The sequence below is a fragment of the Orcinus orca genome, chromosome 8 (genome assembly GCF_937001465.1).
Source record: "Orcinus orca chromosome 8, mOrcOrc1.1, whole genome shotgun sequence".
NCBI lineage: Eukaryota > Metazoa > Chordata > Mammalia > Artiodactyla > Delphinidae > Orcinus > Orcinus orca.
Genome location: NC_064566.1, coordinates 45,833,536 through 45,849,091, shown reverse-complemented (window position 1 = coordinate 45,849,091; position 15,556 = coordinate 45,833,536). Strand labels below are relative to the sequence as shown.

At 38.4% G+C, this 15,556-nt stretch overlaps 1 protein-coding gene across 2 annotated transcripts in view; it reads left to right on the top strand.

Moving 5' to 3' along the window:
• The window catches only part of SWAP70 (switching B cell complex subunit SWAP70), a 94,248-nt gene that overhangs the window by 37,656 nt on the left and 41,036 nt on the right, over positions 1–15,556 (top strand). For both annotated transcript variants that reach the window (XM_033404545.1, XM_004279198.2), the window contains exon 2: positions 3,355–3,495. In XM_033404545.1, coding sequence (XP_033260436.1) covers positions 3,463–3,495 — 33 coding nt within the window. In that variant the 5' untranslated portion in view covers positions 3,355–3,462. The remainder of the gene's footprint in view (positions 1–3,354; positions 3,496–15,556) is intronic.

Genomic DNA, 15,556 nt, shown 5'->3' with positions numbered 1-15,556 from the left:
AAGACTTCCCAGTTCTAGGCCTTACTAACAATGAAAAAAGCCGAATTTCTGATCTAAATTATAGTTCTTTCTGTTGAGTTCATGAAATGAGTTTGGGTTGATAGTTAAGGATTGAGCTTTTAAAAACATTATTTTTAGAGACAAGTCACCAACTCTTCCTTTTGCAGTGAGGATACTGAGACTAAGCGAGTAAGTAGCAAAATATTCTAATATTTAAAAAGGGTAAATGGCAAACCACTGTACAGGAACAGACCACATGAATAGGGCTGGTACTCAGGTCTCCTCCTCCAGGGTTCTTTAATATAATCTGCCTCCCTCACAGTTTGCTTAACTAAATGAAGGTGGTTGAGAAAGTTATCACTGGATTTAGTTATCCCTGTATTTAATTGTCCAAGGCTGAAGTCTAGAGTTTAAATCTAAATCTTCAATGGGATCACTGGTTGAACTAAAGCAGCTCTGCAAAGATGTTGTTGACTTTAGAAAACTGGAAACATAATGTTCCTTGTTCCTGGAGAGTGTTGGACCAGCAATTACAAAACCTGACTTCTAGTCTCAGTTCTCCTAAGTAACCTAGTCAAGAAAAACAAATTTAATCTCTTTGAGCCAGTACTCACCATCTATAAGATGAGAAGGATGACAATATGGTATCTAAGGCCCCTGCCAGGACTTTAGTTGGAGGATCTGTGAAACCCAAAGGCAAAGAAAGGGATGGGTGTGAGAGAGATTGGTGTCTGCTTTTTGTACCCTGAGGATTTTGCATTAATCAGTTACTTTTCTCATGTTATTTCTCTATTGGAAAGCTTTCCAATTGCCCTTTTCCTATCCAAAAGCCCTTTTTATTTTAAGGCCTAGGTTACATTTCACTTAGTCTGTGAAGTCATTGTAGCACACACTATTCTTTCTGAGCTCATTTATTGCCCTTACATCTTATTCATCCATTAGTCATGGTACATTGCTGTGGAATATGTCTTCCTTTTATACCTAATCTCTAGGGAGTAAGTTAATGTAGAAGAAAAAGTGTAGAGTTCGAAGTAGATTTAGCTGTATGGGCTTAAGCTGGCCATTAAGAAAAGTGCGTGCGTGCGCGTGTGTGTATGTGTGTGTGTGTGTATGTGCGTGTGTGTATATATATATGTGTGTATATATGTGTGTGTGTATGTGTATTGTGTGTTTGTACGTGTATGTGTGTATATATACGTGTGTGTGTGTGTGTTTAATTTTTAAAATAGTTTTTATGTTTTTTGAATAGGGAAAATTTTTTCCTAAACTTAATGAAAAGGGAGATACAGTAAGAAATCTTCTTTTGCTCCTGGTCTGCAGTCATACTAGTTTTCTCCCCATGGTTACTTGTTTCTTATATATCCTTCTAGAGTATCTTATTTTTTCTTCCTTTTCCTTTTACACAAAAGATAACACACTATATGTAGTCTTAGGTACATTGCTTTTTTCACTTAAGTTATCTTGTAGATCTTTACGTATCACTACTCAGTGAGTTCCTCACTGTTCTTAACCTTCTATGAACGTACCATAGGTTAACCTGTGGCTGGGAATTTTAACTTGAGTAAAGTCCCAAATAATTTAAAAATTTGAATGACCGTTGAGCCTTATATGAGGAGTATGCTCTTTATTTCTCTATATTTCCATGGTATGTTGCAGTTTTTAAGCTCCTTACATTCCTGAAGTTGATCCTCACAACACCTTTTTGGAGGTAGATAATTACTCTGTAGGTTTTACTAGGTCAATAGAGAAAGGAAATGTCTATTTAGGATTTTGCTGACTGTGGTGCAAGATTCAGTAAAAGCTCCACCGTGCCCTTTTCATGTGCTCTACTACTGGCAAATAGAAGTTTTACTTGAGAAAAACAGCCTGCTTTGTAGGGGCTGATAGAAGTCTTCATTACTTCATTTATAACCATTTGTGAGTTTACTTCCTTTACTTTACTTACTTCCTTAAAACCAGTAGAGCATGTAGAAAAGGATCTCCACATAAATGAAGCTTTGAGAAACAAAACAAATGTAGAAAGAAGATATGCAAATGTTTTTTTATAGGTTAATTTTTTTAATCTTAAAAAATTCTAATGAAATATGTGTGTGCAGAAAAAAGTAACTTGCTTTATGGAATTGAAAGTATTCATTGAGATGAATTTGGCTCCTTAAGCGATTAAATGGGTAGGGCTGAGACAAATAGGGAAGATTTTAACCTGGGAGTTAACATCTAATAAGATTCTGTGTTAGAGGCAGCATGGCCTTAGCTCTGTAATTTGACCTGTTTAGAATGCACAAATGGAATGGAAGGGATTTAAGTTTTATATTTAGATTTTCATTTAATAAGAAAAAAGAGTAGTACTGAAAGAGCCCAGACTGCTAACTCAGCTACCTGAATGTTAAAGTGTGCACTTCGATTATTGCAAGACCAGGATGCAGATTTTTTTTTTTTTTTTTTTTTTTTTTTGCGGTACGCGGGCCTCTCACTGTTTTGGCCTCTCCCGTTGTGGAGCACAGGCTCCGGATGCGCAGGCTCAGCGGCCATGGCTCACGGGCCTAGCCGCTCCGCGGCATGTGGTATCCGCCCGGACTGGGTCATGAACCCGTATCCCCTGCATCGGCGGGCGGACTCTCAACCACTGCGCCACCAGGGAAGCCCCAGGATGCAGATTTTTGACAGAATATTTTCAACCATTTTGGTGACTCCTGAGATTTTTTTGCTATTGATTTTTCATGTATTTCTAAATCGGGCCCTTGATTTCTTTCTCTTTTTATATTTATACTCTTTTATACTCATCCTGAAAACTTAGCCTAGCATCACAGAATTTTAGAGATGTTTGGATGCTTAGAGATTACTAATTAATATCTGGTATATTTGTATATTAACTTGGCCCTTTATATTGAACAAAGGAGAGAACTGAAGCCCAGAGAGGTTGTGGCTGGGCCCAGGTCAGCCACCTTGTCCAGAACCCCCAGCTGCAGCTGTTCAGAGCCAGGTTCTTTCTCTTACAGCTCTACTTGACGGACTGCTCTACTTAGGAGAAGTTTAATTTTAAACACATTCTCTTGCTCTTTCCCCCCTTTTTCTTTCTAATGTGGGCCAATTAATAAAAGACTACAAGGAGTCTGGTAGTCACAGATCTTGCATGGAGCCTGGCTCATTGTAGGGCATGTAAGAGAGACTTGTTTGAAGTGGACCAGAACTGGGGAGGCAATGAGACACTATGGGTAACAGGTGGGGAGCTGGCAGCCGGCAATTTATTCTTCATCTTTCTCTCCCCAGGACAGGGAGCAGCCAGTTGTGTTCGGACAGTGAAGGTGCCGTGTGCTGGTTAGTGGATGCCTCTAAACTACCCTTTTTCTCCCTTAGGTCCTTTCCCATAACCTGTGCACAGTGCTGAAGGTTCCACATGACCCTGTTGCCCTTGAAGAGCACTTCCGGGATGATGATGAGGGGCCTGTCTCCAATCAGGGCTACATGCCGTATTTAAACAAGTTCATTTTGGAAAAGGTATGACTCTAATCTCTTCCTTCTTACAGCATTGTTCAGATTGCACATTTCAAGTGGGCCCTATAGCCCCTTGTTGGTGAGTTCACTAAGGAGTTTCGGTGTGAAGCATCACGAGATAAATCAGAAAGGAAAGAAAGAATGAGACTGACAGTACTCCTATTTCTCTCTCTTCTCCAGTGTCTTCTAAAACTTCGATATTTTTATGACTTGGCTCTTTTTGGAAATTAAGTATTCTGTATTAATCTGTACCTGTCTTCTCTTAGGGAGCTTTTTTTCTTTTAAATTCTGGTTCCACATGTACTGGCAATGATTGTTAAAGCATGGATATGATGGGGTAAAATGTGATGTCAATTATCTTTATAGATATCATACAGCAAAACTTTCATCCTAGACTTTTTTGGTGCCACTTGGATGTTTCCTCTGGGATATGTTATGAGTAAAGATGCTGTAAAAAATGATTATGCGGGCTCCCCTGGTGGCGCAGTGGCTGAGAGTCCGCCTGCTGATGCAGGGGACACGGGTTCCTGCCCCGGTCCAGGAAGATCCCACATGCCGCGGAGCGGCTGGGCCCGTGAGCCATGGCTGCTGAGCCTGCACGTCCGGAGCCTGTGCTCCGCAACGGGAGAGGCCACAGCAGTGAGAGACCCGCATACTGCAAAAAAAAAAAAAAAAAAAAAAAAGATTATGTGTTTGGAAGCCATATTGGTATTTTCTGCTGGGTTTGGTTTCTCCCTTGGTTTGGGTAATTAAAAATTGACACATTAAAGTTTTGACTTTAATGTTCTTTTTTTTTTTTTAAAGAAAATAATCTAAATTGATGGCACATTTAATTAAAAACATTGGTGATTAAAAAATTACAAAAAGTAGCTTTGTTATTAAATAGTCAATTAATACAAATATATGAAATAAAAAGTAAAACCTCTTTACCCTTTTTAGTCTGACTCCATAGGAGTAACCACTTTTAACTGTTTGATGAATATCTTTGCTGACCTTTTTATAGACATGCAAATACACACTTATGCAATACATAGTGTTTTGTTTCTATACCAATAGGATTATGCTACATATAGTTCAACTTACTTTTTTAACTGAACAATATATTAGTGTCATCTTTCCATATCATGTACATTTAGTTTAGGTATGAAAGTAATCATATATGCACATGAAGGGTTGGGAATTACTGCTTTTGCTTATTTATAACACCAAGCTTGAAATTTTTGGATATATGTCAAAAATGTCTTTCAAAAAATGACAGTGATAATACTTTTAAATTAAAAATAAAACACATTAAAAAGCCTGTTTTCCAGTCACCTAAATACCATAACTATTGACATATATTTTTCTGTTGACTTTTTTGGGATTCTTATAACTACTTATATGTATAAATTCTTTTTATAGTTAAGTGTGTTTTTTATAAAAGCAAAGTACAGTAATTAAAATTTATAATAATAATTTAAGTTACTGGTATGGAGAATGCCAAAATGTTGGTCAGCATTCTTTTTAAAAATCACATCATATGTTTTAGAAATTTTGCAGCAAAGATTGTCCAAATTACAGTGTATTCATCTAGGTAGTATTCTTTGTACCTATATCTATTATTCCATATCAGCCTCATAATACAATTTTTTGCTCTTTATTTGTGTGTGTATGTTTTATACATATACTTGGTCATGCTTTAATTAGAAACAACTGCAGAGGGAGAAACCACACCATAATGAAATGAAAGACGATCAGACTCACAAAAGCCACATATTGTGTGATCCAATTTATGTGAAATGTCCAAAATAGGCAAACACATAGAGATATAGAATAGATTAGTGGTTGCCAGAGGCTGAGGGGAAGTGGGAATGGTGAGTGACTACTGATGGGTTTGGGATTTCTTTTTGGGGTGATGAAAATGTTCTAGAGTTACATAGTGATGATGGTTGCAAAACCTTGTGAATATACTAAAAACTACTAAAATGCACACTTTAAGGGTGAATTTTATGGAATGTGAATTATATCATGATAAAAAAGATTCAAACAAATTATACAGAAACTGATGTGTGAGGTTTCAAAACTTCACAGTATGATGCTGTACTATTTTCTAAAGCTTTTTTGGGCTGTCTTTCAGGTAGCTCATTTGTGTTTATAGTTGTATTATAAGTAAATATGTCTTTTTTGGTGAAGAAGTTCTTTTTATTTAGAAAAAATTCCCCCAGCTTTATTGAGATATTATTGATACCTAATATATGTAAATTGAAGGTGTACAACATGATGATTTTTTTTAATCTAACTTTTTAAAAAATTTTATTTATTTTTGTCTGTGTTGGGTCTTTGTTGTGGTGCACGGGCTTCTCTTGGCGGTGGCTTCTCTTGTTGCGGAGCACGGGTTCTAAGTGTGCGGGCTTCAGTAGTCATGGCCCTCGGGCTCTAGAGCGCAGGCTCGGTAGTTTTGGTGCATGGACTTAGTTGCTCCGTGGCATGTGGGATCTTCCTGGACCAGGGCTCGAACCCGTGTCCCCTGCATTGGCAGGCGGGGTCTTAACCACTGCAGCACTAGGTAAGTCCCCCAACGTGATGATTTGATACATATATATATTGCGAAATGATTACCACGGTAAGGTTAGTTGTGTTATCATTGCCTCCCATAGTTACCTTTTTTTTTCCCCTGTGGTTATAGCTTTTAAGATCTACTCTCTTAACAACATTCAAGTATATAGTCCTGTATTGTTAATTATTGTCACAATGCTGTGCACTAGATCCCAGATCTTATTCATCTTAAAGCTGAAAGTTTGTACCCTTTGACCAGCATCTCGCCATTTCCCCTACCCCCCAGCTCCTGACAACCACCATTCTACTCTCTTATTTCTTTGAGTTCATTGTTTTAAATAGTCTGCATTATAACTGAGAACATATAGTATTTGTTTTTCTGTATCTTAAAGAAATTCTCTTAACCATGATTAGTTACAACAGCTTCAGAATCCTTGAGTTTACCGTTTGATATTTCTGCACTAATTTAAATAAAAGGCAAGAGGTTTTGAATACAACCATAGTGGTGAGAACATTTACACTCCATTAACAACCCCTAAGACAAGTGGTTAGGATATGGTACATGCCCAGATCCCACAGAAGGGGTTAAAATTAGGTATATCCCTCTTTTATTCTCCCAATATCTATTTTAATCAAGTTTAGGCCCTATGAACTAGAAACAAGACAGTCAGTCTGCAGTGGACCATCAAACCCAAAGGACTCCCTTTCTCTGTGCGTCTAGGACAAACAACGGGTAGTCCCCTAATTTTTTCCCCTAAAGTATGTGTTAGCACTCTGGCATCATGGACTTTAAATAAATAGAAAATAAAGACTTATTGTCTTCCCTACTTTTAAAATACAAAAATGTGTTTTAAACAGATACTATAACCTCATCATATTTTTACTTTTCAAAAATTTCAATTTATTTAAACAAAATCAAACCAAGTTCACATAGTAAATATGTCTTATGTTCAGCAAATGTTTGATGACCTGCTGTGTGCATGTGTTTAATCTTAAAAACTAAAGACAATAAGCAGAATTATGTCTGTTATTAAAATATATAGAACAGGGACTTCCCTGCTGGCACAGTGGTTAAGAATCTGCCTGCCAATGCAGGGGACACGGGTTTGAGCCCTGGTCCGGGAAGATCCCACATGCCATGGATCAACTAAGCCCGTGCACCACAACTACTGAGCCTGCGCTCTAGAGCCCAGGAGCCACGACTACTGAAGGCTGCGCACCTAGATCCCGTGCTCCACAGCAAGAGAAGCCACCACAATGAGAAGCCTGCGCACCGCAATGAAGAGTGGCCCCTGCTCACCACAGCTAGAGAAAGCCTGCGCGCAGCAACGAAGACCCAACGCAGCCAAAAATAAATAAAACAAAATAAATAAATTTATATATATTAAAAAATATATATATATACACATATATATAAATGAAACATACTGGGGGATTCTCAGAAATCTGGAAATTGCTTTGTTTTTCAGTGCTAGAATTTGTGTGGGCTGGACTAGTAGATAGAGAAACATGGTTGAATATCTTGAAGTGCTGTACCCTGATACCACATTTTGTTCTCCTTGATGTAACTCTCTTTAAACATCTTGAATTTTAAAGTTTTAAAATGTTCTTTGTTTTAGTATTTAGGTATTTAAAAGTTTTGTAACTGGGGGAGAAAATACAGCAGTATTTAAAAAGTCCAAAATTAGCCACAAAATTTGGAGAAAAACTTTATTCACAGAGCAAGTGAGGATGTGATGAAACAGTGAGCCCTTGTTTATTATTGCTTAGCCACCTGGAGTGGAATTTTGCCTGGCCTTCAATCCAAATAAAGCAGGCAAGGTTTTTGTGGTGTGGGTTTAAATTGAGCAAAGATTAGTGCCTTGTTTTGAAACTTGGTTGAAAAAAATGCCAATAGTGACTGAAGAATGTTAACATAAAAACTTAGAGATTGTCATCAGTTATGCAATGAAAATATGAAATGATTAAACATTTGCAAGATGTGCTTTCCTATATGTGTGTGTGTGTGTGTGTGTGTGTGTGTGTAAAGTCTCATTTGATCCTCATGGTAATCCTGTGATGATGCACAACTGGAATTCTTATCCCCATTTAACTCGGGAGGAAATAGAGTGCATAAGGTTGCCTAGCTAAAAAGGGGTAGATAGATTTTGAACCTAAGCCATTTCACTTCTAGACCAGTGTCCTTTTAACTATATGTACTATTGAGGGATTAATTACTCCCTTCCAGAATTAATGTTTTCCAGTTACTGGATATGTAAGGGCAGGGGTAGAATGGTTTAAAAGCCATTCTGATCATCTCAGACTATCTCAGCCTCCTTCTAGTTCTCTTAGGTTCTTTCTCAAGTGTTTTAAGGTGATTTTTTCTTCTTAATTAGTATCTGGTGTTCCTCAGTGTTCATTTTGGTCATTTTCCCCCCAGGTTATTTGAGAGGTTTTCTGCCTTTGCCTAAGAGAATTACTCAGAAGGGGTTGAGACCAAGAGATAAATTATAATGAAACTTGCTTTGCAAAAAGTAATTTTTCTATTTGGTTTCTATATTTGCTTCTTCAGAGAGAATATTTCCTGTTGTTCTTCACATTGATAGAATTTATTTTCAGCTTTCCTGAGGCTTCAGATGATTAACATGTGTGTTCTTGTAGCAAATATTTTGCCTCCGCTGATTGTTAACTTTTTCTTTGCTTATTTGTTAAATTTCTTCTTTAGAAGAAATAGGATTAGAAGAATAGGATTCTGGGGACTTCCTGGGTGGCGCAGTGGTTAAGAATCCACCTGCCAATGCAGGGGACATGGGTTTGAGCCCTGGTCCAGGAAGATCCCACATGCCGCGGAGCAGCTAAGCCTGTGTGCCACAGCTACTGAGCCTGCGCTCTAGAGCCCGCGAGCCACAACTACTGAGCCTGCGCGCTTAGAACCCATGCTTCGCAGCAAGAGAAGCCACCACAATGAGAAGCCCGCACACCACAACAAAGAGTAGCCCCCGCTCGCCACAACTAGAGAAAGCCTGCGCAGAGCAATAAGACCTGACGCAGCCATACTAACATACATAAATAAATAAAAGCATAGGATTCTGTGAACATCTAGGAAGAATTTTTTGTGAGCTTCCCCCCACCCCTCTTTTTTTTGGGCAAAAAACCCACTGCGCCTGGCTTATCTGATAGTGAGTAATTGAAGAAAGTGTTATATTGTTAACTTTTTACTATTGAGCCCTAGTAGACTACATAAAAAACTAGTTCTGCCTCAGCATGTTTATGAGGCAAACTAAGCCTTTCATGAGATTTAATAGCCTAATGGGCTTTTTGGTCCAAATCATGGTCAGTTATTTTCCCTGATTCTACACATTAAAGGTTGGTCTGGGCTATTTGATGATTAAAAACCAGTAATCCATTGGCAATAAGCCAAGTCCTAATTGGGGAATTTGCTGCTTTCTAACATAATCCTTTTTTTTGTTTGTTTTTTTGGGAAACATACACACACACACACACAAAAGAAAAACACACAAAGAAAAATTTTTGTTCAATATAATGTCCCTTTTCTAGAGTCTAGCAGTCTCTGCTTTCTGTTTTCCTAGGCTGGACATTTTTACTTTCTTACTGGATGCTTGCTCTTCCTGTGTTAGTTATAGTTCTATAAAATGAGTTTTTAAATTTCTTTTAGTGGAATGAATATGGCTTCGCATTCAAAATGTTGTCAAATGTATGCCTAACAAGTATCATTTAATAGGTTTAAGTTTCCCAAACCATGCTTTTGTACAGTTCTTTCTTATTGTCCTATAGCCTATGTTATTTTTTTCTTTCATTGTTGCTTGAAAGTTATATAGTATTAACTTGGTACAGTGGTCAAGTTGGACTCTACATTTTGATCAGATTTGTAAAGTTACACAGGACTAAAAACTTCGGAGTGATTAAAGAGGTTCCCTGCTGAGAATATGGATGACTTTATGTCAGTGAATACTTTGGCCAGCAATATAAATATAAGAGTGATGTAGTTTAAAGAAATATTGTTTTCAAAAATAGCAGCTTTACTGAGATGTAATTCATGTACCATACAGTTTAACTATTTAAAGGGTGCAATTTGGTGGTTTTTAGTATAGTCACATTTTTGTGCAACCGTCACTAAAATCAGTTTTAGAAGATTTCATTACCCTCCCTCAAAAAAACTGTACCCATTAACCCTTACTCTCCTCTTGCAGCCCTAGGCAACCACTAATCTACTTTCTACCTCTATGGATTTACCTATTCTGAACTCATACAATATGACTGGGATCATAATATGTGGCCTTTTGTGTATGTCTTCTTTCACTTAGCATCATGTTTTCAAAATTCATCCATGTTGTAGTACATAACAGTACTTCATTTCTTTTTATGGCTGAATAATATTTCATTACGGATATACCATATTTTGTTTGCACATTGGGTGATGGACATTTGAGTTTTTCCCGCTTTTTGGTTATTATGAATTTACTGCTGTTAGCATGCATGTTCAAGTTTTTGTGGGGATGTATATTTTCAGTTTTCTGGTATATACCTAGGAATGGAATTGCTGGGTCATGTGGCAACTCTGTGTTTAACCTTTTGAGAAACTGCCAAGCTGTTTTCCAAAGCAGCTGGGCATTTTACTTTTCTACCAGCAATGGCTGAGGGGTCCAATTTCTTCATATCCTCACCAACATTTTTTTTTTTTTTTTTTTTTTTTTGCTGTACGTGGGCCTCTCACCGCTGCGGCCTCTCCCGTTGCGGAGCACAGGCTCCGGACGCGCAGGCTCAGCGGCCATGGCTCACGGGCCCAGCCACTCCGTGGCATGTGGGATCCTCCCGGACCGGGGCACGAACCCGTGCGTGTCCCCTGCATCGGCAGGTGGACTCTCAACCACTGTGCCAGCAGGAAAGCCCAGCATTTTTTTTTTATTATAGGCATTCCAGTGGGTATGAATCTTACTGTATTTTGATTTGCATCTCCATGATAATTAATGTAAAATACTGTTTTTAAAGTTTTTTTAATTGTTAAGGCAATAACAGGATATTGTTGAAATTAAGAAAAAAAAAGGAACTTGTTAAGAAAATATGTATCACCCATAACTTTAACATATATAGGCAGTTACTGTTAACATTTTATATGTGTGCTTTGAGTTTTTATTTTATTTATTCTTCTGGCTGCGCTGCACGGCTTGTGGGATCTTGGTTCCCCAACCAGGGATTGAACCCAGGCCCTTGGCAGTGAGAGCACAGAGTCCTAACCACTGGACTGCCAGGGAATTCCCAAGTTTTTGTTTTTTAAAATATGTTTTTATATATTATTTTTCAAGTTGGGATCATATTGAACACTTAACATTAATATTGTCCCATATCATTACATTTTTTAAAAAAGACGTTGAGTATACATATGCTAACATTTATTTAGAGTCTATTGTGTATCAGGTACTAAATGTTTTAAACAGGTTTCTAATTAAGTCTTTATGTCAACTCTGTAGGTTAAGTACCATCATTACCACCATTTTAAAGATGAGACGGACCCTGGGTTAAATTGCTTGCCCAAGGTCACCCAGGTACTAAGTGGTATTCAGTGACTGTATAATAGTTTTGTACTGTGACTTTATACCCATTCCCTTTTTGGTGGACTTTTTTTTTTCCCACTCTTATAAATAATAGTGACTCTCCTAGATAAATCTTTATCTGACTCGGATTCACTTGTTAGGATAGATTATTTGAAGTAGAATCACTGATCAAAGAGTATGAATGCTTTCTGAGAAAAAAAATTTCTACAATCAATTTCTAAAGCGTCAAATTGGCCAGTTTCCCTGTCTTCTGAGAACTGTCTCTGTTCCACAGCCACTTTAGTCTTGAGCTGGTTTGTATGAAATTTCTAGTTTAGAGAACATGTGAGTTTAGTTTTGTAAATACTTTTAGTGCTTTGAGTCAGAATTGAGGTCATACCTTATTCTTCATATGTATGAATTTTGGTGTGAAGTAATTATATGTTAAAAATAAGAAGGACTGTACACTTTCTTTCTGGGAAGTTATCCTCCATTTGGACACCTTGAAACCACTAGCAGCCATTATTATTAAATGTGAGACTATTGATTTAATATGTGTGATACAAACTGGAATTTTGGAGCACAGTTTGTAATTGTAGATGAAATGGAGTATGGAACCATAGATTTCTAGACCTTTTGTAGTTAGAACAGACCTAGAGACCATTTCAATTTATGGATTTATTTTCATTGAGGTAATATTGAATCCATACCTTTCAATGCCTTGCTGTTGTTTTAAGCATCTTTATCATGGCACACAGGGCCACGTTCAATTTGGCCTCTGCAACCTCTCTAGCCTCCTCTTCTTCCTCTCTCCTCCCTTCTTGTTCACTTCAGTCCAGCCACCTTGACCTTCCTCAGATTACTAAGACCCTTCCTGCCACAGAGTCTTCAGACATGCTGCTTCCTCTGCTGTAAAGTTTCCTCCACCCGTAATGTGGAGGTCTTGTCTTGATTGTCACTTCCTCAGGGAGGTTTCTCCAGGTAGCACCCCACCCATTCTAGACCTAACCAGCTTTCCTGTAATGTATGCTTGCAACGTTTTGTGCTTTTCCTTTTTGCCACAGTTTTCACCACATAAGTGGTTGTGTTATTGCTGTATAGTTTGATATCTTATTACCCCCCTGGAGTGTAAGTTCTGGGATGGCAAGGACTGGTTCACCCATGTCCCACACTGTTGATTGTTTCCTTTGTGTGCAGGAGTTTTTAAGTTTGATGTAGTTTTGCCTGTTTTGCTTTTGTTGCCTGTGCTTTTAGAATCATACCCAAGAAATCATTGCCCATTCCAATGTCATGAAGCTTTTCCCCTATGTTTTCTTCTTGGAGTTTTATCCTTTTAGGTCTTACACTTAGATCTTTACTCTGTTTTGGACTTAATTTCTGAACATGGTGTAAGATAAGGGTCCATCTTCATTCTATTGCATGTGGATATTCAGTTTTACCAATACCACTTGTTGAAGAGATGGTCCTTTCCTCATTGTGTGGTCTTGGCACCCTTCTTAAAGCTCACTTGACAGTATACATTAGGGTTTATTTCTGGGCTCTCTATTCTGTTCTATTGGTCTATATGTCTGTTTTTATGCCAGTACCATACTGTTTTTTGTTTTGTTTTTTTGGCTGTGCCACATGGCTTGTGGGATCTTAGTTCCCCGACCAGGGATCAACCCCATGCCTCCTGCAGTGGAAGAGTGGAGTCCTAACCACTGGACTACCAGGGAATTCCCCAGTACCATACTGTTTTGATTACCTATTAGCTTTGTAATAGGTTTTGAAATCAAGAAGTGTAAGGCCTCCAACTTTGTTCTTCTCAAGATTTTTTTTTTTTTTTTTTTTTTTTTGCGGTACGCGGGCCTCTTACTGTTGTGGCCTCTCCCGTTGCGAAGCACAGGCTCCGGACGCGCAGGCTCAGCGGCCATGGCTCACAGGCCTAGCCGCTCCGCGGCATGTGGGATCTTCCCGGACCGGGGCACGAACCCGTGTCCCCTGCATCGGCAGGCGGACTCTCAACCACTGCGCCACCAGGGAAGCCCATGTTTTTTGTTTTTTAAATTTTTTGGCTGTGCCGCAGGGCATATGGAATCATAGTTCCCCAACCAGGGATCGATCCCACATCCCCTGCATTGGAAGCATGGAGTCTTAACTGCTGGACTGCCAGGGAAGTAACATCTCAAGATTGTTTTGACTATCATGGACCTTTGAGATTCCATATGAATTTTAGGATGAGGTTTTTTGTTTCTGCAAAAAAAAAAAAAATGCCTTTGAGATTTTGACAGGGATTGTGTTGAATCTGTAAATTGCCTTGGATAGTATAGACATTTTAATAATTTAAGTCTTCCAGTCCATGAGCATAGAGTGTTTTTCTATTTATTTGTGTCGTCTTTAATTTCTTTGAGTAATGTTTTGTAGTTTTCAATGTACAAGTCTTTTGCCTCCTTGGTTAAGTTTATTCCTGAGTATTTTATTCATTTTGATGCTATTGCAAATGGGATTGTTTTCTTAATTTTCTTTTCTGATTGTCATTGTTAGTGTATAGAAACACAACTGATTTTTGAGGGTTGATTTTGTATACTGGAAGTTTGCTGAATTGGTTTATTAGTTTTAATAAACCAGTTGTTGGGTGGAATCTCGAGAGTTTTCTACATAAGAAAAAGCATTTGGGGCTTCCCTGGTGGCGCAATGGTTGAGAGTCCGCCTGCCGATGCAGGGGACACGGGTTCGTGCCCTGGTCTGGGAAGATCCCACATGCCGCGGAACGGCTGGGCCTGTGAGCCATGGCTGCTGAGCCTGCGCGTCCAGAGCTTGTGCTCCACAACGGGAGAGGCCACAACAGTGAGAGGCCCGCGTACCGCAAAAAAAAAAAAAAAGAAAAAAAGAAAAAGCATTTTATCTGCAAACACAGATAATTTTGCTTTTTTCTTTCCAATTTGGATGCCTTTTATTTCTTTTTCTTGCCTAATCTCTCTGGCTGAGTCTTTCTGAACTGTGTTGAATAGAAGTGGTCAGCGTGGGCATCCTTGTCTTGTTCCTCATCTCTTCTCTAAGAGAAGGGAAAAGCTTTCAGTATTTCATCTTTGAGTTTGATGTTAGTTGTGGACTTTTCATATATGATCTGATGTTTTCTTTTCTTAAAGGTGTAAATGCCATCGTTTGATATACTTCTACCTTTGATCATGATTAAACTAAAGAATAGTAGATTAGAATATAGAGAAGTAATAAGCCAAACAGACAATTTATTAAAATTAAATAAGACACAGAGAACTTGCACAGAAAAGCCACTATTTATTTCCTGGGAAAACTAATTTATGGAGAATCTGCTTGGTTTCTGATCCCACTGCAGTCTGACTTATATCCAGACTTCTCGGCTATCTTGAAGGTAACTAACTAGTGACCACTGAATTGCAAAACCAGTAGTCTTTTCTTAAACAACTCCTCCTTAATTTCTCTGTAGCATTTGGCACTGCAGTAGCCCCTTCTTATCCTTAGTTTCTCTTTCCATGGTTTCAGTTACCTGTCAAGCGTGGTCTGACAATATTAAATAGAAAATTCCAGAAATAAAGAATTCATAAATTTTAAATTGTACGCTGTCCTAAGTATCATGATGAAACTTTGTGCCTTTCTGCCCTGTCTTGCCTAGGACACCAGGACATGAATTGTCCCTTTGTCCAGTGTATCCCACCCATTAGTCACTTAATAGCTATCTGAGTTATAAGATCAACTGTTGGGGTATTGCAGTCCTTGTGTTCAAGTAACTCTTTTTTTTTTTTGGTTGCGCTGCGAGCCTTGCAGGATTTTAGTTCCCCAACCAGGGATTGAATCGGGGCCACAGCAGTGAAAGCGCCAAGTCCTAACCACTGGACTGCCAGGGAATTCCCAAGTAACTCTTATTTTACTTAAAAATGGCCCCAAAGCACAAGAGTGGTGATGCTGGCAATTCAGATAGCCAAAGGGAAGCTTTAAAGTGCTTCCTTTAAGTGAAAAGGTGAAACTTCTATACTTAATAA